This window comes from Macaca nemestrina, chromosome 10 (assembly GCF_043159975.1).
Source record: "Macaca nemestrina isolate mMacNem1 chromosome 10, mMacNem.hap1, whole genome shotgun sequence".
In the NCBI taxonomy this organism is placed as follows: Eukaryota; Metazoa; Chordata; class Mammalia; order Primates; family Cercopithecidae; genus Macaca; species Macaca nemestrina.
In genome coordinates this window covers 36,491,338-36,518,189 of record NC_092134.1, presented here as the reverse complement: position 1 = coordinate 36,518,189, position 26,852 = coordinate 36,491,338, and the positions used below count along the sequence as shown (strand labels likewise).

Here is a 26,852-nt window from a genome sequence, read left to right as displayed (position 1 = left end):
AATATAAACTTTTTATTATTTTTGATGCAAGATTGTTTAATGCTTAGACCTTATTTTTAAAAAGAAACGATGGCCGGGTGCAGTGGCTCATGCCTGTAATCCCATTACTTTGGAAGGCCAAGGCGGGCGGATCATGAGGTCAGGAGATTGAGACCATCCTGGCTAACATGGTGAAACACTGTCTCTACTAAAAATACAAAAAATTAGCTGGGCATGGTTGTGGACGCCTGTAGTCCCAGCTACTCTGGAGGCTGAGGCAGGAGAATGGCATGAACCCAGGAGGCGGAGCTTGCAGTGAGCTGATATCACGCCACTGCACTCCAACCTGGGTGACAGACGGAGACTCCGTCTCAAAAAAAACATAAGAAATAAAAAAAAGAAATGACCTTAATCATGGACACATTGCTCCATATAGTAATCATTGTCACTGAATTCTGTTCAAATCAGGTGGTTTTAAGTTGAAATAAATTGTTCTTTCAGAGCTTACAGAGTGGGCACAGATATTTTTATTTCCATTTTCAAGGGCCCTTTCAGAGAAATATATATTGATGTTAAAATTCCTAAGAGCGAAATTACATTGTATAATTTTAAAAGTTAATGAAAACATGTTGGGCTTTGATTAAGTGCCAAAATCCTTCATGATTTAAAATTTGGGAGTACTCACAAATGTTTTAAAATAAAAATAGATTGCATTTGACAGTTTTAATTCAATTTTGCTTATATTGTTTTTTAATGTGATTTTTCCTCCCTTGCAGTTTCCGATCATTTGATCCTAACATATTCTCACTGTATAATTCAGGAACAGTATTACCAACAAGAAAATTGACTGTAGAAAATTATAAAGCAATGCTTGATTTCCTCCTTACAGCCAAAAAAAGAAAGGCCAACTTACCATCAGGTAAAATAAACACGTTAGTTTATTATCAAGTTACCTCTAGATTTTTATTCACTAAACAACACAACACACATACACATCGTGGACACACAAAGGTATACACACAGTTTTCCAGAGGACCAGCAATTTAGTTGAGTTTTGATATTTTGTAGGAGATTCTTGTTTGCTCTATTTTTAAAAATTTCTAGTTTTATGATATTACATATATTTGGAAATATCTATTTTGTATTTTAACCTTAGCCAATTTGATTGTTCAGCAAATATAATGTTTTAAATTAAATATTCGTAGCCTTTGGTGGTTCAAGATAGGTGAAGACTTTCTACAAACATACTCCTACAAGCAGGCACCCAAACTATCATGAAAGCTGATTTTGTATTCAGGGGAATCCACCATTGGCCTAGGATTTCCAGCCAGCATCTTTCAAGAAAGCTCCCTCTAAGATGAATGAAGCCTTGTTATCTAGTCAGGTGACAGGGGCCTCCAAAATGTAGAGACATGCAATGCAGGTAAACAGGGTTCTTTTTTTTTTTTTTTTTTTTTGAGACAGAGTCTCGCACTATCACCTTGGCTGGAGTGCAGTGGCGATCTCGGCTCACTACAACCTCCGCCTCCTGAGTTAAAGCGATTCTCCTGCCTCAGCCTCCCAAGTAGCTGGGATTACAGGCGCATGCCACCACGCCTGGCTAATTTTTTGTATTTTTAGTAAAGACGGGGTTTCACTATGTTGGCCAGGCTGGTCTTCAATTCCTGACCTTGTGATCCACTTGCCTCTGTCTCCCAAAGTGCTGGGATTATAGGTGTGAGCTACCATGCCTGGCCAAAAACAGGGTTCTTGATCAGGGTGCACTCTGGAAACTGTAGTCCGACAAACCTGACTAATTCCCACACCCTTTTCCTGCAAAGATGGTAGAACCTGGACACTTTCTAACCAATGATATGGTTCATTTCACAAATAAAAATTTATTTCTAATACCTTTAGGCTCTGACAGACTCACTTATATAGACTTTTAGTAATGACATTTTAAGTGCTGTGGGATTTATTGCCAACTAGAGTTCTTGGTATGCCAGTTAACTGCCCCAGGAGTGTTAATTTATGTTTGAGGTACTTGGCATGCTTTCTGATTTCTTCTAGGATATAGATTAGACTTCACAGGTATGTGCATATCAACTGTGTATAGTGAAGTATTTGAAAGTGAATTCCATAGCCATAGAGTCTGATTTTTGAATATAGATTGTAGGATATAGTTTCTTGAGTTTTTTTTTTTTTTAAACTGGCTCTCTACCTAAGACCGACCATGAAATTGGCAATGAAATATTTTGCTACCGAGACTTACTGTCTAATGCAGGGTTCTAAGAGGAAGTTGGTGGCAGGAGAAAGCCTTCTTTTTTATGCCACACCAACAGGGGAATGCATGGCTGAGGTTGCTGCACTGCCTAACTCCAGAGGTGCAGCTCACTTTCTGATATATGTGTCTTAGGAATGGCCTGTTTGGGAGGAAATGAAAGGACAGTGGTATTTTCTATTGTTCCCTTCAAAAAACATGTACATTCCTACTTCTGCATTGTTCCTTTTGCCATCGACTTTGTCTGAAATGACGTTCTCTGTATTTGCCCATGTAGCTAAATCATGCCCATTCTTTAAGACCCAAATGTCTCCTTCTCTAGAAACTTTCCCTGGTTCATTGTATCTCTGATCATCTTGTCCTTTCTCGAAATTTGTGTACCATTTGTTACCTGAATTACTCATTTGATCCTTAATCACCTACTGTGTTTTCTGGAACTTAATTCTATGTTTTTAATCATGTCGTATCTTACTTTTGTACTGTAGATGCTGAAGAATTTTCTACATTTATTAATTCCAAAATGAGTGATGAAAATATGTCCAAGATGCAAACAGTTTATGACTCAGACTCTCAATCAGGTTCTAGTGCTAAAGAAAAGGACCGAGGAGCAAATTTGTGTGTAATGGATCATTTTATGAAAATCTTTTTATACTGCAGGAGAGCAATGGTAATGCAATCTTTCTTGTTTGCAGTGTTGTAGACAGAAATTTCAGCCCATGAACTCGGGCGTGTAAGATACACTGTGTTTATTTTCTTACTATACATAATTTTAGTTGTGACTTTGAGACCTCATCTTGCTGGGTGAGCCTAAGTCACTTTTGAGGTGTACCTGCAGTGATACTGAGGGCATGTGTTTTCCAGTTGTCAGGCAGAGTGGGGAAGCTTCTTTAGTCATTGTCATCCATCCACCCAGAGCCCAGGTGGCCTTTGTCCCCGTTCATGCAGTTCCTATGAATATGCATGCACCTCTCTGCTGAGACTTGGGGTTCTCTCATAATGCAAGGGGTTCCTCTATGGGGACTTGATCTCTCTTGGGGGTACCATAGATCTCTCTCTTCTTTCTAGCACAGGGAAAGATCTTTCTAGGCTACAGGAGAACCCTGCCCCTGCCCCCGGTCTCCTTCTTCCCATTACTTCCATGTTCTCTCAAATGCTTTTCTTTCTTTTTCTTCTTAAATATTGTATGAGACATGATTAAACCCAGAATTGGAATTGTTAGCTACAGAGAAATCAGTTTCTTGTTTTCATGGCAGGAAGGGCATATACTTTAAACTCCTCAAGAGGTAAGGAGAAATCTGTCCTTTCTAGATAAGAAAGGAAGACAGGTTCTCATGTGCCCCATGGAGTGGACAGTGATTTTTACATAATGTAATGTAAACCTGGATCACCTGCTTTGACCATGAGCATTGAATCCTATCCTGGCCTCCAGCTTCAGGGCCCTGTAAGAACTGGTCCTGAACACCTTGCAGAACTCAGCTCCTCTTACCTTTGCTGTTGTTTAGCCCACTCCCATGGGTCAGCAGTCTTGAAAGCACTTAGTTTGTTCCATCCTCAGCCCTCAGTTTCACCTTGCTGTTCCCTGAGCCTCAAATGTTCTTCTCCACCCAACACCCTCACTGCCACTTTCACATGACTTGTTCGATATTCAGACGTTTGCTTAAATGCTACCTCATCAGAGAGGACTTCTTTCCTGACCACCTTGTCTAAAGCAAACTGTCCTGTCATGCTCTGTCAGGTTCAAACTAATTTCTGCTTTATTTTTCTTTATAAAACTTCTTATTGCTTGAAATTATGCTTTCATAGGTCTACTTTTCCAGTGTCTGTCTCCCGAAATGAACAGAAGCAGTGTGGGGGCAGACTCAGTTTCCCTTGCTCGCTGCTGAATTCCCAGCACCTAGAACAATGGGATTTTTGGAGTCAGATGACTCCGAGTCAGATGACCTTCAGCAAGTTATCAGTGCTGAACCCATGGCTCCATTTCCTCATCTGTAAATTGGTTAAATACTGGTACCTAGTACACACTTACTTATGGAAATTTTTGTTCGAATTAAATGAGATAATACATATAATGGTGTCTAACTCATGTAAGTGACGCTAACAAATGATGTTAGTTATTTTTACTACTGACGTATAATATTTGCAAAAAGATGAAGTTTGTTCAGAGATCTCTAACTTTTGGAACTTTGAGGTCTTTTAAATTTTGTGTTTGTCATAGGTTCTTGCTCATCGTGGTGGCTATTGGACTCTGCTTCAGAACTGCTGTCGGGCCTTATGGAACTTTACTCAGGAACTACAAATAATTCTTAAACAGGCAGTGGATCTTGATAAAACATTTCCTATTAGCCAAGATGGTTTCCTCTGCACCTCTGTTTTACCATTCTATTTGGGAGCAGAATTACTTATTGACATGTTAATACAACTACAAAATACCAATTCTATTAAGGTAAGGACAGTTTGGTAATTATTTTTATTATGTTCAGCTAAAAATATCATTGTACTGTGCATCTCAGTATAAGTAGAAACTGACATTTTTCTTGATTTCTCATTTGGTTTGTCTACATTTCATTTGCTTCTCGTTATAATTTTGTTTACAATATATAACTCGCATTCATGTTAACTAACAATAGCTTATCCTGAAAATTTAGTTTGTTATAGGGAAGGGAAAGTAACATTAACTGAACTCCAGCCCCTACATAAATTAGCCTTAATGCACTTAATCCTTATAACATTTTTTTGCCAGATAAATAGATTCCAAGGAAGATCACGTAGCTTGAATAAAAAAGATGTGATCGGTTGATCTTTATTCCACTGCTTCTCTGTCCTGTTCTATTATTCTGGTCTGCTAGAATTTACAGCCATTTAACATTTATCACACTGTAGTTTAAAGCATGGAAATAAAATGGAAGTAATATAAATAGAATGTAACCTAAACACATTGAAGATTAGTAAACACATACACACGATGCACCATGAGGCTTATAACATTTCTAGAGGAAAATATTTGGCAATAGCAGAAAAGACAAAGAGGGCAAATTATTAAGGCTGTTACACTTTATATAAAGTGGCACAATATTAACTGTAAGTGATAAAGATGTATTTGATGATCCCTTGAGTAACTAGTAAAAAGGAGATATAGCTGAAAAGTCAATGAAGTAAAAGGGAAGACTAAGTAATGCTCAATTAAGTCAAAAGAAGGCAGGGAAGAAGGAACAGAAGAACACAAAACATGGGACAAAGAGAAAACAAGTAGAAAACATTCACTCTAACTCAATAATATCAATAACTATATTTAATATAAGTGGATTAAAGATGCCAAATAAAGGGTAGAGATTGTCTGACTGGATAAAAAAGCAAGACACACGTACCTGTCTACTAAGAGAAGCACTCTGAATATAAATAAACAGATAGATTGAAAATAAAAGTATGGAAAGAGATATACCATGAAAACAGTAAAGATAAAAAAGCTGATGAGTCTATATTATTAGACAAGGTAATATAAATCAAGGAGCAAATGAGAGATAAAGAGGGACATTTTGTGTTAAGAAGAGCATCAGTTAATCAGGAAAACATACCAATCATAAATAGGTATGCATCTGATAAGAAAAATTCAAAATACATTCTGGACATCCAAAGCTTGAAGAACTTCCTGGATGATAAACACATTGATGTGTCAGGAGGGTGACATGCACTGATTCCACAGGGAGAGGGCATGGAAGCTCTGTGTCAGGGACCCTCTCAGACTTCACCCCATGTACCTCTTCACTAGGCTGTTCCTGAGTTTTCTTTGTAATAAAACTGTACTTTAAGTACAGTGCTTTCAGTGAGTTCTGTGAGTCATTCTAGTGAATTATCAACTTGAAGGGGCTATGGAAATCCATGAATTTATAGCTGGTCGGTCAGAAGATTAGGTGACTGGAGATTTGTGGCTGGTATCTGAAGTGAGGGCAGTCTTATGGAGGCTGGAGCCCTTAAACCTGTGGAGTCTGATGCTAACTCTGGGTAGTTAATGTGAAAACTGTGGTACCAGGTGGAATGGAAACAGAGCACAAGTGCACATGGTGTGTTCACCAAGATGGGTCATATGCAGAGGCAAAAATAAGTCTTCAAAAATGTAAGACTGAACTCTTGAAGAGTATGTTCTTTGATCATTACAGAATTAAATTATAAATGGATTGCCATAATATAGGAAGAAAAATCTCCAATTATCTGGAAATTAAATAATACAATTCCAAATATCCCGTGAGTCAAAGAAGAAAACATAAGAGAAATTAAAGAATATTTGAAACTAATAATAACACATCAAAATGTATGGCATTCAAATGAAGCAGGGCATAGAGGGAAATTTATAGCTTTAAATGCTTAATAACATATAACATCAATTATCTAAGTGTTTATATGTAGAAAAAGAAGAGCGAATTAAATCTAAACTAAAGAGAAGAAAGGAAATAATAAAAAGAAATAAAGGAATTTATAAGAGCAGAAATCAATTAGATAAATATAAAGCAAAAACAATAAAGTCAAAATTTGATCTTTTAAATTTAAAATTATTAAATCTAGTATACTCAGAAATACTGATGAAGAACAAAAGTGAGAAAAGCACAAATTACTCGTATTAGTAGTGGAGGAGGGATATAAGTACAAATCCTATAGATATTAAAAAAAGGAAATATGATCAATTTTTGTTAACAAATTTGATAGATGAAATGGACATATTTATTGGAAAGCACAACTTAATCTGACACAAGAAGAAACAGAAAACATGAATTGCCCTAAATATACTAACAAACTTGACTTCATAATCAGAAACCTTCACATAAAGAAAATTCCAGACCCACAATATTTCTCTGGAAAATTTGAGCAAACACACGTGGAAGAAATAATAAATTTTATACCAATGATTTTTATTTGTGAAAATGTATGGGGTATATGAGAAAATTTGTTACATGTCTACAATGTGTTGTGATCAAGCCAGGGTATTCAGGGTGTCCATCACCCAAGTATAGTACATTTTTGTAAAGTACAGTCATCCTCCTCTATCAAACATTGCATTTATTCCTTTTATCTTACTGTTCCTTTAACTCACTTGTCTTCATCCTCTCCTCTCACCTTTAGCCCCCAGTCTTTGTTATCTACCTTTTCAGTGTTAACCTCCATATGCTTACATTTTTTTAGCTGCCACATATAAGTGAGAGCATGCAATATTTGTCTTTTTGTGTCTGGCTTATTTCACTTTTTTTTTTTTTTTTTTTTTTTTTAGAAATGAGACCAGCTTAGGCCGGGCGCGGTGGCTCAAGCCTGTAATCCTAGCACTTTGGGAGGCCGAGACGGGCGGATCACGAGGTCAGGAGATCGAGACCATCCTGGCTAACACGGTGAAACCCCGTCTCTACTAAAAATACAAGAAAATTAGCCGGGCGAGGTGGCAGGCGCCTGTAGTCCCAGCTACTCGGGAGGCTGAGGCAGGAGAATGGCGTGAACCCGGGGGGGCGGAGCTTGCAGTGAGCCGAGATCGCGCCACTGCACTCCAGCCTGGGGCACAGAGCAAGACTCCGTCTCAAAAAAAAAAAAAAAAAAAAAAAAAAAAAAAGAAATGAGACCAGCTTAACCCTAACAGATATCAACTAGAAAAGTGTGAACTAGGCCGGGCGCGGTGGCTCAAGCCTGTAATCCCAGCACTTTGGGAGGCCGAGACGGGTGGATCACGAGGTCAGGAGATCGAGACTATCCTGGCTAACACGGTGAAACCCCGTCTCTACTAAAAAATACAAAAAACTAGCCGGGCGAGGTGGCGGGCGCCTGTAGTCCCAGCTACTCGGGAGGCTGAGGCAGGAGAATGGCGTGAACCCGGGAGGCGGAGCTTGCAGTGAGCTGAGATCCGGCCACTACACTCCAGCCTGGGCGACAGAGCGAGACTCCCGTCTCAAAAAAAAAAAAAAAAGAAAAGTGTGAACTAATATCCCTCATGAACATAGACACAAAACTTTTAAATGAAATGTTAGCAAATCAATTGTAGCAATATACAGAATATGCAAATGATGATATAATATATAAAATATATGCAAATGATGATCAAGTAGGGTTTATCCCAGAAATTAAGGCTAACATTTGAAAATCAATCAGGCCAGATGTGGTGGCTCATGCCTGTAATCCCAGCATTTTGGGAGGCCGAGGCAGGCAGATCACCTTTGGTCAGGAGTTCGAGATCAGCCTGACCAACATTCTTTTTTTTTTTTTTTTTTGAAAAAGCTGTAGGCTTTATTGAGCAGAGAGTGAAAGTACAAATCTTCCACAGTATGGGAGGGGTCCTGAATGGGTAGCCAGAGTTAGATTATACGATTGCCTTTTAAACTCTCTAAAGTGGGAAATACATATAGCAGGAAGATGTTACCAGAATGAGAAACAAAGGCAGTAAATTATTTTGTGACATGTCTTAGATTTTGAGGAAAACCGGAATTGCAACTTAGGTTTTATCTACTTTATGACCTTGCAGTGGCATGGCAAAGGAGACAGGATCTTACAGGACTGTACAAAGTATGTTTGCAAGAAATTGAAATTGGGAGTATAGATAAGGTCCACTGGTCACAGAAAAATGGGCAGTTAACATTCCTATTACTTTAGTTTCGGGGGAGGGGGAAGGGAGAGAGGGAGAGAGGACACAGGGAAACTTACAGCAAAATTTTTGCTGTTTATAGCTTTCTTGGGGAAGAAAACACATGCACACATCCTGGTGTTAGGAATATTTTAAGCATATATCTTCAATATTATTCATCCAGGACTGAAGTAAGTCATGATGCAGGAAATGAGTGAGTTTCACAGCTTTCTGAGCCCCTACTCAACCCAGGAAGCCCAGCTGGCACCTCCTCTCAGTCCCCCCTCTAAACACGACTCCCAACTGCTGTTGGGAACTGGGTGGCACAGCCTGACCAACATTCTGAAACCTTGACTCTACTGAAAATACAAAATTAGCTGGGTGTAGTAGTGCATGCCAGTATTCCCAGCTACTCAGGAGGCTGAGGTAGGAGAATCACTTGAACCTAAGAGGCAGAGGTTGCAATGAACCAAGATCACGCCATTGCACTCCAGCCTGGGCAACAAGAGTGAACCTCCATCTCAAAAAAAAATTAATCAATATAATTCACCATATTAACAAGTGATATGGTTTGGCTGTGTCCCCACCCAAATTTTATCTTGAATTCCCACGTGTTGTGGGAGGGACCTGGTGGGAGGTAATTGAATCTTTCCCATGCTGTTCTCGCGATAGTGAATAAGTCTCATGGGATCTGATGGTTCAATAAGGGGGAGTCTCCCTGCACAAGCTCTTTCTCTTTGCCTGCTGCCATCCATGTAAGATGTGACTTGCTCCTGCCTGCCTTCTGCCATGATTGTGAGGCCTCCCTAGCCATGTGTGAATATGTCTTTATCAGCAGCGTGAAAATGGACCAATACAACAGGATAAAGGAGAAAAAGTATATGGCCTTTGATGTAGATGCATCAAAAGCATTTGCAGACTTTAGTGTCCATTCATGTTAAAATCACTCAGCAAACGAGGAATGGATAATTTTTTCAAACTGATAAAAGAGTATATACAGATAACATAATGCTTAATGGTGAAATGTTATGAACTTCTTTGTAAGAATGGGAACAAAGCAAGGACGTCGGCTCATAGCATTTTTATTCAACATCATGCCAGAAATCCTGGCCAGTGCGATTAGTCAAGATAAAGAAACAGAAGGCACACAGATTAGAAAGGAAGAAATACAACTGTTTTTATTTGTGAATAACATAATTTTTTACATAGAGAATTCTAACTCTTCAGTGTTCTACAAAGCAATGATTAGAACTAAAAAAAAAAAGTAAGATATAAGGTCAATATACAAAAATAAATTGTATTTCTGTATACTAGCAGAAAATAATGAGAAAATGAAAACTTAAAAATAATTTCACTTAAAATATCATCCAAAGTATCAGTATCTAGAAATATGTATAATTTACACAATATTTCTACATTGATAACTATAAGACGTTACAAAAAATTAAAGAAGACTTAAATAAATGAAGAGATATATATTAATATCAATAAATCTATTATTCCCAATTTGATTTGTCAATTCAGTGAAATCTCAATGAAAATTCCAATAGGCATTCTTTGGTGTATAAATTGACAATTCATTTTAAAATTTATAAGCAAATGCAAAAAAATGTGAATGGCCAAAAAAATTTTTTTAAAAGAACAAATTTGGAGGACTTACTATATATATATATGATATCAAGGCATACTAAAGCTACAGTAATTAAGAGAGTATAATACTGACCTAAAGAGAGAAATATATCAATGCAACAAATAAAGAATCTGAAAATAGACTCATACATACGATTTTTTTCCACCAAAGAAGTCAAAGCAGTTCAGAGGTTTCAAAAAGAAATGTCAACTCTAGGACCTAGATTGTTGCCTTTAAAAACCATGTATCACTAAAGGAAACAGGGCTTCTTTGGGAAAAAAAAATGCTTGACTGCCTTACCTCCTATATGAACTATATCTGAGGATGACCAAATAGTTGATGAAGGGGAATTTTTCTTTACAAAAGTATCCAAGTAATAAATGAAGAAAGGATGTTGGAATTAGAATTATTAGGTTTCTGTGATTCTTAATGAATGAATTGGAGGATCAAGAGCACCTAATGGAGTATACTTGCAAAAAACAGAAATCTAACTGGAATCAGATAGAATATTTACATTTATCCCACGATTTGTAGAAAATACAGTGGACAGAAGAACATTTTAAATGAAATTACGGTAATATCCTCAGTAAAATTCAGACTGTGGGAACTCTACAGAAAAACAATCTGATTTCTTTAACAAAAAAATTTAATAAAGGAGGAGATGAAATCTATAAATTAAAAAAGACAAGAGATATAACCAATTGCAGTGTTTGGACCTTATTTTAATCTAACTAACACACACAGGTAAAAAAATAAAGCTGTAAGGCAATAAGGAAAATAGAAACACTCTTCAGTGTAATTATTCAATAATGATTTAAAGGAACTTCTGCTAATGTCTTTTTTTAGGTAGGATTATAGTATTGTGGTTATGTTTTTGTAAAACTAATTTTTACTTTTTTAGAGATACATACTAAAATATTAATAGATTAATTCATATAATTTTGGGGATATAATTCAAAATAATGGGGTAAGTGGGTGTGTCCTAAGAGTTGATAATCATTGCAGCTGGTGGTGGGCACATGGGCTTCATTATATTACTTTCCCTACTTCTGTAAGTGTTGGAAATTTTCTTTAAGAAAAAGTTTTTAAAAAATCACACATGGCCCATACAAAATCTTCAAAACTTAAAAAGAGTCTGGCCTTACTGTGCCAGAATCCTCAATCTCCATATGCTATTTTGATCTCCAAATGTCAGTCTTGTTTATTTCTCAGTGTTGTTTATTTCTCAATATTGCCAAATTTAGGAGGTCAATAGATAATTCTCTTCCCCCGCTCCTCCCCTTTTGGATTGGGATCAACTGAGAGATGGGTGCTGAACAAGACAATTGAGATAAAATATCAGCTTTTTTTTTTTTTTTTTTTTTTTTTTTAACTGTGTTTCACTCTTGTTGCCCAGGCTGGAATGCAATGGCACAGTCTTGGCTCACTACAACCCCTGCCTCCCAGGTTCAGGCGATTCTCTTACTTCAGCCTCCTGAGTAGCTGGGATTACAGGCATGCGCCACCACGCCCTGCTAATTTTGTATTTTTAGTAGAGACAGGGTTTCTCCATGTTGGTCAGGCTGGTCTCGAACTCCCGACCTCAGTTGATCTGCCCGCCTCAGCCTGCCAAAATGCTGGGATTACAGGCGTGAGCCACCATGCCTGGCCCTCAGCTTCGTTGTTGATAAACACTATATTAGATAATGTAATAACTACAGAGGACTTCCCTGTCCTTCATCCCAGAAATAAAGCATAGGCATGACTAACTGATAGCAGATCTGTGCTCCTAGAAGACTTACTGTAGAATCAGTGAATTACAAGTATTGAACTCATAGCATAAATAAACTGTCAACTACTTTTTAAAAGTATGTCCCATGTGCTGGGCGCTATGCTGAGGAAGCAAATTCATGTAAGTCACTGGTGCTATACCTGCTATTCATACCTACACAGCCTGACTTCAGGTATGCATACTGCATTTCACAGCCAGATGACTTACAAAGTCTCTTCTAACTTCCGGGACTACAGCTCTTGTTAGAGGGGATGTTTATCCTCTACTTTTGTTGATGCTTCCCACTCGTGTATATAGGTTACTTTTAATGGTATTATTGGGATGGGAAGGCTGGACTTGAGTTACCCAACTGTTTTGGGCTATAATCTGGCCCTTATATGGATCTAAGAGGCTTTGTTTTGCCTTAATAATTTCCAGAGGTCTACACAAATGTGTCAGGAACTCATAGGACATGAACACGATTGTTACATAGTAACTCTTTAGTCAAAAAGAGGGTCTCCTTGATGCTTTCATCCTCCATAGGTGTGACATTTGCATCTAGGAATGGACATATTATTGTATAAATTAATGAAGGTAACCAATGTATTAGGGGGCTTTGTTATGTGTTTATACTAAAGTCTGTTTTTTCCTAAAAATCTTACCATAATTGATTTCATATCCTTACTTAAATGGATAGTGACTGTATACCAAGAACTATAGACGGTAATCTGTGTTGTCCAATATGGTAAACATTAGCCATATATGGCTATTTAAATTTAAACTCGAATTAACTAAAATTAAATGAAATTAAAAATTCAGTTGCACTAATCACATTTCAAAAGCTTGGTAGCTACAGGTGTCTAGTGGCTACAGGGAACGATAATGAACAGCACAAATATGTAGCACATTTCCATCATCACAGCAAGCTTTGTTGGATAATACTGCATCAAATTATCAAGCTTTGCCTTGCATAAGAAAAATATTTTTTCTTTTCAGTTGAGTTCTTTTCCATGTTACATATTTTTATCACATTCAGTTTTCAGAAAAAATATGGAGTAAAATCTGAAATTACACATTTTTTTTTTCACTGTGCTACTTGCAGCCTATTGAAGAGAAAGGAGAATTCAGTGTTCCAAGTTGTTATGGGAATATTAAAAATGATAACGGTGGTTCTAGTCTTACTTTTGAGCATCCTTTGGATGATGTAAATGTGGTTGATTTGAAATGGATCCAAGACTTTGTATTAAAATCTCTGGAAGTTTTATATCAAGTGGAAAAATGGGAAACACTAGTATCGCTTGCCATTCAGTTCAATACAGTTTCACAGTAAGTACTGCTCTAAGGGCAATTAAAAGTAACAGACTTCATTGAAAAAAAAAATCTTTTAACTAATGTTTTCTTTTTAACGTGTTCTTTACCCCTGTCTAGTGAGAGGTATACAGAACAAGTGACACCACTCCTGGTGTATGCACAGCGCCAGCTTCTGCTGAGAATACACAAGTTCAAGGGCCCAGATATTACCCAGCAACCTTGTGCAAGGTATGAGGCTGAATATGGAGAGAAGGTAAGTTTAAGTTAGTTCTATTATTCATGCTGTTGTGATTTCTAATTAGTCCACATAGAAAGTACGAGGATTTAGAAATCAGATAAATCTTATTATTTCTGCTTTAGTATTTCCACTTACTGGCATTTATCATTCAAATCAACAAACATTATTGAGAGCCTGCAATCAAGGCAAACAGGAACTAAGTCCCTTTCCACAGTAAGTTCATATCAGGCCAAGACTAACTTAGCCATAAAGCACAATGGGGATGGTGTCTAGAGCCCATGATACTTTTTTTATGTTTTTGTTTTTGTTTTTTTTTTAGAGTGAGTCTTGCTCTGTCACCCAGGCTGGAGTGTAGTGGCATAATCTCAGCTCACTGCAACCTCCACCTCTTCCTTAGTGTGTTAATTCAGTCTGTGGCTCTAAGTACATCTCTATGATGATGACTTTTAAAATTACATCTCCACTGTAGATGTTGATCTCCACTTTTTCCTAAATTTTGTGTCGATATATCTAACTGCCTGTATCAGCCGGGTTCAATCAGAGGAGCAAAACTTCTAAAGACAGGTCTATTTTATCTCTGGAGGGGAAGAAATAAATTCAGTGTCTCCCACTATGCCCTCACAACATGATTCTGACACCAGATGTGTGGGGATTTCTCCCCACCACTAAGCAGGAAATCATTTCTGCAGTGGACACCTGCTTGGTGTCTTTCTTGTTTTGAAACTAAGTTTTACTCTTGTTGCCCAGGCTGGAGTGCAATGGGCACAGTCTTGGCTCACTGCAACCTCCGCCTCCCGGGTTTCCGGGTGTCTTTCAATTCAGTTTCTACACAGTCTACCTGGAGATAGCATCAAATCCCAGAGGTTGGGGGTTCTGCCCCCATTTCCAATGTTGATCTCAACACCACCTGGGTTCAAGTGATTCTCCTGCCTCAACCTTCTGAGTAGCCTGCCATCATGCCTGGCTAATTTTTATATTTTTAGTAGAGATGGGGTTTCACCATGTTGGCCAGGCTGGTCTCGAACTGCTGACCTCAAGTGATCCTCCCACCTCAGCCTCCCAAAGTGCTGGGATTATAGGCGTGAGCCCCTGTAATCTAGAGTCCACAATGCTTTCAGGGGCCCACTAAATGTATTAATTTCTTTTAAAATAAGAAGAAAAAAATAACTTTCAGGGCAAAGAAAATGTTTGAATTTCTACTTTCATATTCTTGTATTTATATCAACACAATTATAAAATATCATTTTTAATATTTTTCAATGGAGAAACAGACTCATGAAGGCAGAAGTACCCAGGGCCCTTGAAAGTCATGGTATATCTTGAATCTGGCAGAGAAAAGAGATAAAAACATTCTTCCATTGACTAATTTAACAAAGTACATTGACTACCCAGTCAGACCCATTGCACATGGTTGTACTGTGTGTGACCTGCCCAAGGGCCCCTGGCATATGTGGGGCCTGAAATCCAGCCCCTCCTTGCCACACCAGCCTATGTGCTTGAGGTGTTGTGTCCAGCCAGCAAGGGCTCCATTTTCTTCTTCTCACAAAGGCTCCTTGTGGCCCAGTGGTAGCCTTGCCTCCTGCATATTCTATGTGGTGAGAATACAGTTCTGAGTTCCTGCTTCATAAAGTTTAATTTCAGAGGGTTGGAAATAGGGCCAGAAAATCAACATGTAAACAGATGAGTAGAAAGACTTACAATCATTATAAGGTCTCTGAAGAAAATCAGTCAATGGACTGGAGATGAACTGGGTGAGAGGTGCTAACTTTAGTAAGGATGATCTAGAAGACCTCTTGGAGATGATGGCATTTGATGACAGGGGCCAGCTGCACAATTATCTAGGGAAAGAACATTGTAGCCCAAGAGAAGAAGAATGGCCCATGCCCTGGAGTGGGACAGAAAGAAGGCCTGTAGCAAACAAGGGGCATGGGAGAAAGAAGAGGCTGCTCTTTCCAAGGATTTTTTGTTACTACTTCCTCTTCTCCCCAATGTCCCAATGTGAGTGTGCCCCAAGACTGTGTTCTTGGACTCCTTGTCTTCTCCATCCACATACTCTCCCATAGTGAGTTAATTCAATCTGTGTGTCTAAGTACCATCTCTATGATGATGAATTTTGAAATTACATCTGCACTCTAGACCTTTCTCCTGAATTTTGTGTTGATATATCTAACTGCCTATATCAGCCAAAGTTCAACCTGAAGAGCAAAACTAGTAAGACAGGTCTATCTTATCTATGGAGGAGAAAAAATAAACTCAGTGTCTCCCACTATGTTCTTACAACATGATGCTGACACCAGATGTGTGGGGATTTCTCCCCACCACTAAGCAAGAAATCAGTTCTGCAGTGGACACTGGCTGGGTGTCTTTCAATTCAATTTCTATACAATCTACCTGGAGATAGCATGAGGTCCCAGAGGTTGGGAGCTCTGTTCTGACTTCCAATGTTGATCTCAAGCCCCAGGTTGTGACCTGTGCTTCTGACTGACAGGCGACAAATTAGGGTTCCTATGACCCACTCCTTGGGTTCGATTAATTTGCTAGAGTGACTCACAGAACTCAGAGAAACACTTGCTTACATTCACCAGTTTATTGTAAAGAAAATTACAAAAGATACAGATGGAGAGATGCATAGGGTGAGGCAGAGGGGAAGGGGCACAGACCTTTCATGGATCCACCACCTTCCAGGAACCTCCACGTGTTCAACTATCCAGAAGCTCCCTAAATCCAGTCCTTTGGTTTCTTTTTAATGGAGTTTCATTATGAAAGCATTGATTATGAAAGCATTGATTAAATCATTGGCCATTGACGATCAACTTAACCTTCCACCCTTCTCTTCTTTGCAGAGGTTGGGAAATAGGGCTGAAAGTTCTTATCCTGCCGTGGTCTTTCTGGTGAGCAGCCTCTATCCTGAAGCTACCTAGGGGCTGCCAGCCATCAATCAACTTATTAGCATACAAAAAGATAACACTTTGGAGATTCCAAGGATTTTAGGAGTTGTATGTCAAGAAACAGGGACAAGACCAAATATATATTTTACAGTATCACATCTGTCTAGCTAGCTAGCTGGCTATCCATCAAAGGATTTACTACAAGAATTTGGCTCATATGATTGTGGAGGCCAGCTAAGCAAGCTTCAAATCCATTGGGCAGGCAATCAGGATCATGAGCAGGGAGGAACCCCAGATGGACAGAGGCTGTTACTCATAGGCAGTCAGTGAGGGAAGATCCAGCCAGGAGAGGACAGTTGTAGAAGCAGCTGCTGCTGGTGTTTGAAGTCCTGGAGACTGTGGGCATGTCAGACTCATCTGCTTAGGTCAGGTCCACTGAGAGTAATCTCTCTTGTTTAAAGTCAATTTAATTAGTATCTGCAAAATCCCTTCACAGTAGCACCTAGTTTGATTGAATAACTGGGGTGAAGTGTGTGTATGCCAGAAAGTGGATGCTTCCCTCTCTTTCCTCCTCATAGTTTATCTGAAACCAAGTTGATCCATGAAACTTGGCCAATCAACATCATTTCTTAGATGAGAAATACACTTCTTAAATTTAGCACATCTCAAACAAGCCTGTTCTGCTAAGTCTTCTTCAAGGACAAGCCTCCTGTCCTGGCTGCCAGCCACCTTGGAGACATACCTGCCTCCTCTCTTGCACTCACACCACCTTCCAACTGGTAACCAAGAGCTCTACCCTCAAAATACAATCCAAATTGGAGCACTGCTCACTACCTCCAACACTGACTCTTTAATATACTATAGAACGTACCTCACTATTTGTTTATTATCCAAGCCCTTGTTGTATTTGCTTGGGTTAATGCAGTGACTTCCTAATCACCCTGCACCCCACTTTCAGTCTAGAACATATTCTTTTTGTTGTTGTCATTTTGAGATGGAGTCTCAGTCTGTCCCCAGGCTGGAGTGTAGTGGAGCGATCTTGCCTCGCTGCAACCTCTGCCTCCCAGGTTGAAGTGATTTTCATGCCCCTGCTTCCTGAGTACCTGGGATTACAGGTGGGAGCCACCACACCTGGCTGATTTTTGTATTTTTAGTAGAGATGGGGTTTCACCATGTTGACCAGGTTGGTCTCGAACTCCTGACCTCAGGTGATCCACCTGCCTTGGCCTCCCAGAGTGCTGGGATTACAGGTGTGAACCACCACACCCAGCCTATAATCTATTCTTAATGCAGCAGATACAATGACCTTTTAAACCCCAAGTCAGGTCCTGTCACAGCTCTATTTAAAACCCTGTGGTGGCTTCCCACCCTATTTAGAGTAAAGTGAACATCTTTTTCATGACCTTAATATAGTGTATCCTATATAACATATCCCCCTGATCTCTTCAGTAACTCCTATTACTCCCCAGCAGGTTTTTTACCACACTGTTGCATAAGGTGTTCTTGCCTCAGGGTCTTTGCATTTGCTGTTGCCCCTGCTTGGAATGCTGCTCCCCAAACATCCACATTGAATCCCTCACCTTTTCCCAATCTTTGCTAAATTTTACATTCTCTGTGAGGCCTTTCCGCACTACTCTATTTACAACTATGTACCTTTTTGCTCTATGTCTCTCTAGATCATTTGTAATTCTTTAATATACTATATAATGTACCACACTATTTGTTTATTATCTCTCTTCTCCCACTAAGATGTTTCACAAGAGTAAGAGTTTTTGTTTATTTTGTTCTCTGCTACATCATCCCTTCTTCTTGTCCCAGTGTTTGGCACATAATAGGTGTTCAGTAAAGATCCGTTTAATGAAGCCGGAGAAATAGAAAAGATTAGATCAAGTAGGGCCTTATGAGGTTGTGGGAAGGAATTTGTATTTTATTAGGCTGCATTTACGTCTCATTATAAAAGTACTACCCACAAAGGACAATAAAGAAGAAGCATCTATATCAGCCTGGGGTTCCAGGAGGGCTGTATTTTGAGCGATAGGTTAGTTCAAGGGATGGGAGTGAAGAAATGGCGAGAAGAGGGTCTTGGGCCCTTTAAAATATTTTTTTTCTCTTTAAAACTTTTCTGTTTTCTGATATTTTATTATCTTAGGACTCATATATCTGTTAGAAAATAAATTATCAAAATACTACAAAGGAAGTTAGTTCTGAAAAACTTCACCAGGGAAATTAAAATTGCATTAATTATAAGTAGGGTGGAAAAATCTGCCATTTGGAAAGCAGATTATATTTTAACTTATATAATGGAAGATATATTTAGACCAGCGAATTTATAGTATATTAGAAAATCATATTCTAATTGCTCTACATAATTTGCCTAACGTTCTTCCAGCTGTGCTGTACAAAAGAAATATGAAAAATTATGGAGCTGCTTTTTTTCATGAAAGTTCTCATGATTAGATGCTATTCTGCCAGCTTTTACTTGTAGCATTGTTATATATCTCTTTATCCTGATAAATAAAAAATGAGAGAAACATTTCAAGTAAGCCAAATTTTTAACTATAAATACCTGACTAATATTTGTTTTCATCTTTCTTTTTAAAGATAACCTGCCGAAATTTCATTGGGAAGCAGCTTAAGATAAATTCTTCAACCATTGAAGAAACAAGCAACTGCACAGATTTACTAAAAATGCTTATCTCTTCAGGTCAGAACCAATCTTAGCTTGAAGGTTTATTTTCTCTAAATCAAGGTTTGCCATTGTGTTCTACATGTCAAACCTTCCATAATTAGTATGTTTGTAAAAATTTCTTTTGCAGGTTTAGTTGACTGAAAATAATGCATTTGATTTTTGCCATCTTATGTTGCTATAAGTGTTACTTAAGGGGGATTAAAACATTTTGTTTATTTTTATTTTAAACTTTTAAGTTCAAGGGTCCATGTGCAGGTGAAAGTTTACATAGGTAAACTTGTGTCATGGGGGCTTTTTGTACAGATTATTTCATCACCTAACTGTTAAGCCTAGGACCCATTAGTGATTTTTCCTGATCTTCTCCATCTTTCTTCACCCTCTGATAGGCCCTCTATGTGTCCATGTGTTCTTATTATTTAGCTCCTACTTATAAGTGAGGACATGTGGTATTTGGTTTTCTGTTCCTGCATTCATTTCCTAAGGATAATGGCCTCCAGCTCCATCCATGTTCCTGCAAAGGACATTATCTCATTCTTTTTTATGGCTGCATAGTAGTCCATGGTGTATATGTCCCACATTTTCTTTATCCAGTCTATCATTGACGGGCATTTAGGTTCATTCCACTTCTTTGCTAATTGCTCTACATAACTCGTCTAATGTTCTTCCAGCTGTGCTCTACAAAGTACATATGCGTGCATGTGTCTTTATAATAGAACAATTTATATTCCTTTGGAGATATGTGTATATATATATCCCGTAATGGGATTGCTAGGTCTAATGGTATTTCTGTCTTTAGGTCTTTGAGGAATTGCATCACTATTTTCCACAATGGTTGAACTAATTTACACTCCCACTAATAGTGTGTAAGTGTTCCTTTTTCTCCACAACCTTGCCAGCATCTTTTTTTTTTTTTTTCACTTTTTACTAGCAGACATTTTGACTGATGTGAGATGGTATCTCATTATTGTTTTGATTTGCATTTCTCCAATGATCAGTGATACTGAGCTTTTTTTCATATGATTGTTGGCCACATGTATGTTCTTTTTTGAGAAGTGTCTGTTCATATCTTTTGCCCACTTTTTAATGGGGTTGTTTTTTTCTTGTAAATTTGCTTAAGTTCCTTATAGATTCTGGATATTAGACCTTTGTTGGATGCATAGTTTGAAAAAATTGTCTCCCATCATAGGGAGATATGTCTGTTTACAATGTTGGTAGTTTCTTTTGCTGTGCAAAAGCTGTTTAGTTTAATTAGATCCCATTTGTCAATTTTTGCTTTTGTTGCAATTGCTTTTGACATCTTCGTTGCGAAATTTTTGCCTGTGCCTATGTCCTGAATGGTATTGCCTAGGTTGTCTTCCAGAGTTTCTATAGTTTTGGGTTTTGCAATTAAGTCTTTAATCCATCTTGAGTTAGTTTATGTTTGTAGTGTAAGGAAGGGGTTTAGTTTCAATCTTCTTTGTATGGCTAGTCAGTTATCCCAGCACCATTTATTGAATAGGGAATTTTTCCCTATTGCTTGTTTTGTCAAGTTTGTTGAAGATTACATAGTTGTAGATGTGCAGTCTTATTTATCAGCTCTCTATTCTGTTCCACTGGTCTACATGTCTGTTTTTGTACCAGCACCATGCTGTTTTGGTTACTGTAGCCCTGTAGCATAGTTTGAAGTTGCGTAGTGTGTTGCCTCCAGCTTTGTTCTTTTTGCTTAGGATTGTCTTGGCTATTTGGGCTCTTTTTTGGTTCCATATGAATTCTAAAGTAGGTTTTTCTTGTTCTGTGAAGAATCTCAATGGTAGTTTAATGGGAATAGCAGTGAATCTATAAATCACTTTGGGCAATATGACTGTTTTAATGATATTGATTCTTCCTATCCATGAGCATGGAATGTTTTCCCATTTGTTTGTGTCGTCTCTGATTTCTTTGAGCAGTGGTTTGTAGTTCTTATAGAGATCTTTCACTTCCATAGTTAGCTGTATTCCTAAATATTTTATTCCTTTTGTAAAATGCATTTTTAAAACGTTCAATCTGTATGTTAGATAAGACAAATAAAATGAAAAGGGAAATTGATGGGAAAAAAGAAAGATGGAAAAAGGTTGTTTTACACATTTTTTTTCTCCTTTTTATCTTACTTATGAATGCTTTTGCTATTTGGCCTTTTGCTATTTTCTTTATTCTGTTTTGACTCCCATAATAACTTCCATTTCCATAATCAATATAGATTATTCTATTGGTTTAACTATGGTTAAGTTGTAGATCTTTTAACTAGAGCACAGGAGAAGATTTGGGAATGTCATGACTTCTTTGCATTTAACTGATAAGTCCTGGATTAGTCAGTTCTCATGCAGCTAATGAAGACATACCTGAGACTGGATAATTTATAAACAAAAAGAAGTTTAATGAACTCACAGTTCCAGATGACTGGGGAGGCCACACAATCACAGGAGAAGGCAAAGGAGGAACAAAAGCACATCTTACATGGTGGCAAGCTGGAGAGCATGTTCAGGGGAACTGCCTTTTATAAACGCATCAGATCTTGTGATACTTATTCACTATCATTAGAATAGCATGGGAAAACCCACCCCCATGATTCAATTACCTCCCACTGGGTCCCTCCCACGACATATGGGGATTATAGAAGCTACAATTCAAGATGAGATTTGGGTGGGGACACAGCCAAACCATATCATTCTGCCCCGACCCCTCCCAAATCTCATATCCTCACATTTCAAAACCAATCATGCCTTCCCGACAGTCCCCCAAAGTTTTAACTCATTTCGGCATTAACTCAAAAGTCCACAGCCCAAAGCCTCATCTGAGACAAGACAAGTCCCTTCAGCCTTTGAGCCTGTAAAATCAAAAGCAAGTTAGTTACTTCCTAGATACAGTGGGGTACAGGCATTGGATAAATACACCCATTCCAAATGGGAGAAATTGGCCAAAACAAGTAAATCCAAAATCCAATAAGGCAGTCATTAAACCTTAAAGTTCCAAAATGATTACCCTTGACTCCATGTCTTACATCCAGGTCATGCTGATACAAGAGGTGGGCTCCTACAACCTTGCGGGTTTGCAGAGTATGGCCCCCCTCCCAGCTGCTTTCACAGGCTGGCATTGAGTGTCTGTGGCTTTTCTGGGTGCACAGTGCAAACTGTCACTGGATCTATCATTTTGAGGTCTGGAGGATGGTGGCCCTCTTCTCATAGCTCCACCAGGCAGTGCCCCAGTGGAGACTCTGTGTGGGGGCTCCAACCCCACATTTCCCTTCTGACTGCCCTGACAGAGTTTCTCCATGAGGGCCCCACCCCTGCTGCAAACTTCTGCCTGGACATTCAGGTGTTTCCATATATCCTCTGAAATCTAGGTGGAGGTCCCAAATCTCAGTTCTTGACTTCTGTGCACCTGAAGACTCAACACCATGTGGAAACTTCCAAAGCTTGGGGCTTGCACCTTCTGAAACCATGGCCTGAGCTGTACCTTAACCCCTTTTAGCTATGGCTGGAGCAGCTGGGATGCAGGGCACCAAGTCCCTAGGCTGCACACAGCACTGGGGCCCTTGACCTGGCTCAGGAAATCATTTTTCACTCATAGGCCTTTGGGTCTGTGATGGTAGGGGCTGCTGCGAATGTTTCTGACATGATGCGGAGACATTTTCCCCATTGTCTTGGTGATTAACATTTGGCTCCTTGTTACTTATGCAAATTTCTGCAGCTTGCTTGAATTTCTTTTCAGAAAATGGGTTTTTCTTTTTTACTGCATTGTGAGGCTATACATTTTCCCAACTTTTATGCTCTGTCACCTCTTGAACATTTTGCTCCTTAGAAATTTATTCTGCCAGGTACCCTACATCATCTCTCAAGTTCAAAGTTCCACAGATCTCTAGGGCAGGGGCAAAATGCTGCCAGTCTCTTTGCATAGCAAGGTTGACTTTTACTCCAGTTTCCAACAAGTTCCTCATCTCCATCTGAGACCACCTCAGCCTGGACTTTGTTGTCCATATCACTATCAGCATTTTAGTCAAAGCCATTCAACAAGTCTCTAGGAAGTTCCAAACTTTCCCACATTTTCCTATCTTCTTCTGAGCTCTCCAACTGCTCCAACGTCTGCCTGTTACCCAGTTCCATAGTTGATTTCACATTTTCAGGTATCTAGCAACACCCCACTACCTGGTACCAATTTACTGTATTAGGCCATTCTCATGCTGCTAATAAAGACATACCTGAGACTGGGTAATTTATAAAGAAAAAGAGATTTAGTGGACTCACAGTTCCACATGGCTGGGGAGGCCTCACAATCATGGTGGAAGGAGAAGGAGGAGCGAAGGCACATCTTATGTTATGTACCTCCATCTTTTCAATGAGGCTTACCCTGAGCATTCAGTTTTTATTTATTTATTTATTTATTTATTTAATTTATTTTTTGAGACGAAGTCTTACTCTGTCGCCCAGGCTGGAGCGTAGTAGTGCTATCCCAGCTCACTGCAACCTCCATCTCCTGGGTTCAAGCAGTTCTCCTGCCTCATCCTCCTGAGCAACTGAGATAACACTCAGCTTTAACACAATGGAAAGTCTGTTTCCTGTACATGCTACTATGTTCAGTGAGGTTGAATCCTGGGCTGCTCATCATGATGGAATCTCTGTCTTGGTGCAAGCTTCTGTGGGTTGTTTCTGAGTCAGAAAACATAATTTTAATGTTACCTTCTAGGAGTATATACAGAGAGGCATATGGTGAACCCCTGTAGATGCCAGCACACCTGGCTAATTTTTATATTTTAGTAGAGATGGGGTTTCACCATGTTGGCCAGGCTGGTCTCAAACTCCTGACCTCAAGTAATCCACCCGCCTTGGCCTCCCAAAGTCTGGGATTACAGGCATGAGCCACTGCACCCAGCCTGAGCATTCAGTTTAAAACTGCACCCTGCCTGTTTCTTCCCAATTCCCTTTACTCTGCCATATGTTTTCTTTTTTTCTGAAGCACTTCTCACCATCTATTATATGGTATAATTTAGTGTTTTTTTTTGTATTTATTGATAACTAATCTGTTCCTCCTGATAAAATGTAAGCTTTATGAGGACAGGGGTTATTGTTTTGTTTACAGATATAACCCAGATGTCTTCATCAGTGTCTGATATATAGTAGGAACTTAGTATCTCTTTGCTGAATGAATGACTTTGTGACCTTAGCAATGGTGGGGAGGGAGTATTTTGAATGGCGTGTGCAGCAGTGATGAGCTGTACCTATAGAAAGTCATTGAATAGAGGCCAGGTGCGATGGCTCACGCCTGTAATCCTAGCACTTTGGGAGGCCAAGGCGGGTGGATCACTTGAGGTCAGAAGTTTGAGACCAGCCTGGCCAACATGGTGAAACCCCGTCTCTACTAAAAATACAAAACTTAGCTGGGCATGGTGGTGGGTGCCTATAATCCCAGCTACTCGGGAGGCTGAGGAAGGAGAATCAGTTGAACCCAGGAGGCAGAGGTTGCAGTGAACTGAGATCGTGCCATTGCACTCCAGCCTGTGTGATAAGAGTGAAACTGTGTCTCAAAAAAAAAACAAAAAACAAAAAACAAAAAAACGAGAGAGAAAGAATGAACGAATGAAAGAAAGAAAGAGAAAGACAAAGGAAGGAAGGAGGGAAAAGAGAAGAGAGGAGAAAAGAGAAGAGAAAAGAGAAAAGAAAAGAAAAGAAATTGCATAGAGAATCGCTTTTCAGGAAACTTAGCACCAGCAGGAACTGGCAGGAAATGTAGAGCTGGGGGCAGGGACGGGGCTGGGGTGTGGTGGGGGTGGTGACTCAGGAGGGCTTTGTTTTGTTTGTATGTCTTTTTAATAGAAGAAAAAAAAGCATATTTAAATATTAACTAGAAAAAGCCAGTAAAGAGGGAGAGCTTATATATAGGAGAGAAAAGTATTCGATAAAGCAAGGACCTTAAGGAGACAAAAGGCAGAGAGAGAGTGGGATACAGGGGGATTATGCTTAGACGGGAGGGTGAGACATCTTTTCTGCTAGGTCAGAAAGAAAGGAGAGAATAAACCCAATCAGGGAAGTGCGTAGGTGGTAAAGGTAGAAATGGAAAGTATTCTTATTGGGTACTGGAGATTTTCTCAATGAAGCAAGGGGCTGCGAGCATAACCAATGTTGATCAGGTTGGAGATTTCAGAAGGAATGAAACAGTGGGCTGGCTGGTAAGGGCATCAGAGAAAGGAAGGGAGAAGGGATGTAGAGTAATTTAGAGGGTCCAATTGAGTGAGGTTGGTGACCATGAATTTGTAAGTGTTACTGCCAATGATAAATCAGATTACCCCTCATAGTCAGAAACAATGGGAAGATCACCTTCTTATGGTCAATCGTGTGTGATGAGTTTTATTCAGAGTATAATTCTTCCTGAGTGTGTTCTTTTATTGAGCTTGTCTGTGAAACCTGGGGAGTTCCCTTACTTTGGGATCCATAGCTCAAAATGTGATTTATGTTATCCCTTCCATCTTAAAAAGAGTTGCTATAAATGTGAGAAAATATGTCAAAAATTGTTATCAAAATGATGACTAGCATCAAAGGGATAAGAAAAACATATATAGTAAAATTCTAGACCTGTGTACCTGTAGATGTTTACTGATGATAGGTGCAATGTATCAGAAAAGCACTTTGCTTGCCTCCTGTTAAAGTTACATTTGGAAAGGCAAGAGGGTGGTGGTGGGACAGAAGGGAAGGGAGGTGCAGTCAGGCTACAGTAATCCTTTGGGTTGATTCTCAGTGGTGATGGAAGCACAGACAGTTTGAGCAATCATTAGAACAGGAATAGTTGAATAGATAAAATTTTCTAAATACTGTAATGGCAGTAATAATTTATTAAACTGGAACTATAGCTTCTTTAATTTTTACAGTCAAAGGAGGTAGATATTATTATGCTCATATTACAGATGAGAAAATTAAATGTTACTAGTAATTAGTGGGCCTGTGATTCAAACTCTGCTTTAATTACTCAACCCTTGAGTGCTCCACTGTGCTACCAGGTTTCTTCGCCATTGCTCCCTTTCAGATTGGAATTGCCTCTAAATTTACAGCATTCAAGAAGAAATTTGCTGTATTTCAGTGGTCACTGAAGACAGACACTTTATTCTGACTTACTGTAATAGTGTGGCAATTTTTAGATGATCCTATGTATTAATTATAGGTTTTACATGGAATCGTTATCATTAAAAACTTAGCATCCTGTTGGGGTCCGCATGTTTCCTAAACAAAGGAATGAACACACAAGACAACACAAGACAAGACAAACATGGCGGCCGCCTCGAATGGCGCGCTCTGCTTTATTTTATACAGTCGTTTGTGGAATGTTGCCAAGTCACAAGACACATTGTTGTTTTTCTGACCTTTCCCTGACTTTCTGGATTTTCAAGATGTTTACACATAAACAAGCCCCCAGGGTCTGCTGTTAGCAGCTGGCTCCTTTGTCCTCCCTGTAAACAGGGAAGGAAGGCCCTGCTTCGGACTTATGGGGAACGCCCTGCTTCGTTTGCGAGAACAG

At 39.0% G+C, this 26,852-nt stretch overlaps 1 protein-coding gene across 5 annotated transcripts in view; it reads left to right on the top strand.

Moving 5' to 3' along the window:
• Positions 1-26,852, top strand: part of LOC105483784 (cilia and flagella associated protein 54) — a 383,346-nt gene that overhangs the window by 144,247 nt on the left and 212,247 nt on the right. For all 5 annotated transcript variants that reach the window (XR_011608938.1, XM_071071285.1, XM_071071284.1 and 2 more), the window contains exons 34-39: positions 756-898; positions 2,725-2,906; positions 4,455-4,682; positions 13,311-13,534; positions 13,637-13,772; positions 19,247-19,349. Coding sequence is in view for 4 of the 5 variants with exons in the window: in XM_071071285.1 (XP_070927386.1) it covers positions 756-898; positions 2,725-2,906; positions 4,455-4,682; positions 13,311-13,534; positions 13,637-13,772; positions 19,247-19,349 (1,016 nt within the window). In the remaining variant the exon portion in view is untranslated. The remainder of the gene's footprint in view (positions 1-755; positions 899-2,724; positions 2,907-4,454; positions 4,683-13,310; positions 13,535-13,636; positions 13,773-19,246; positions 19,350-26,852) is intronic.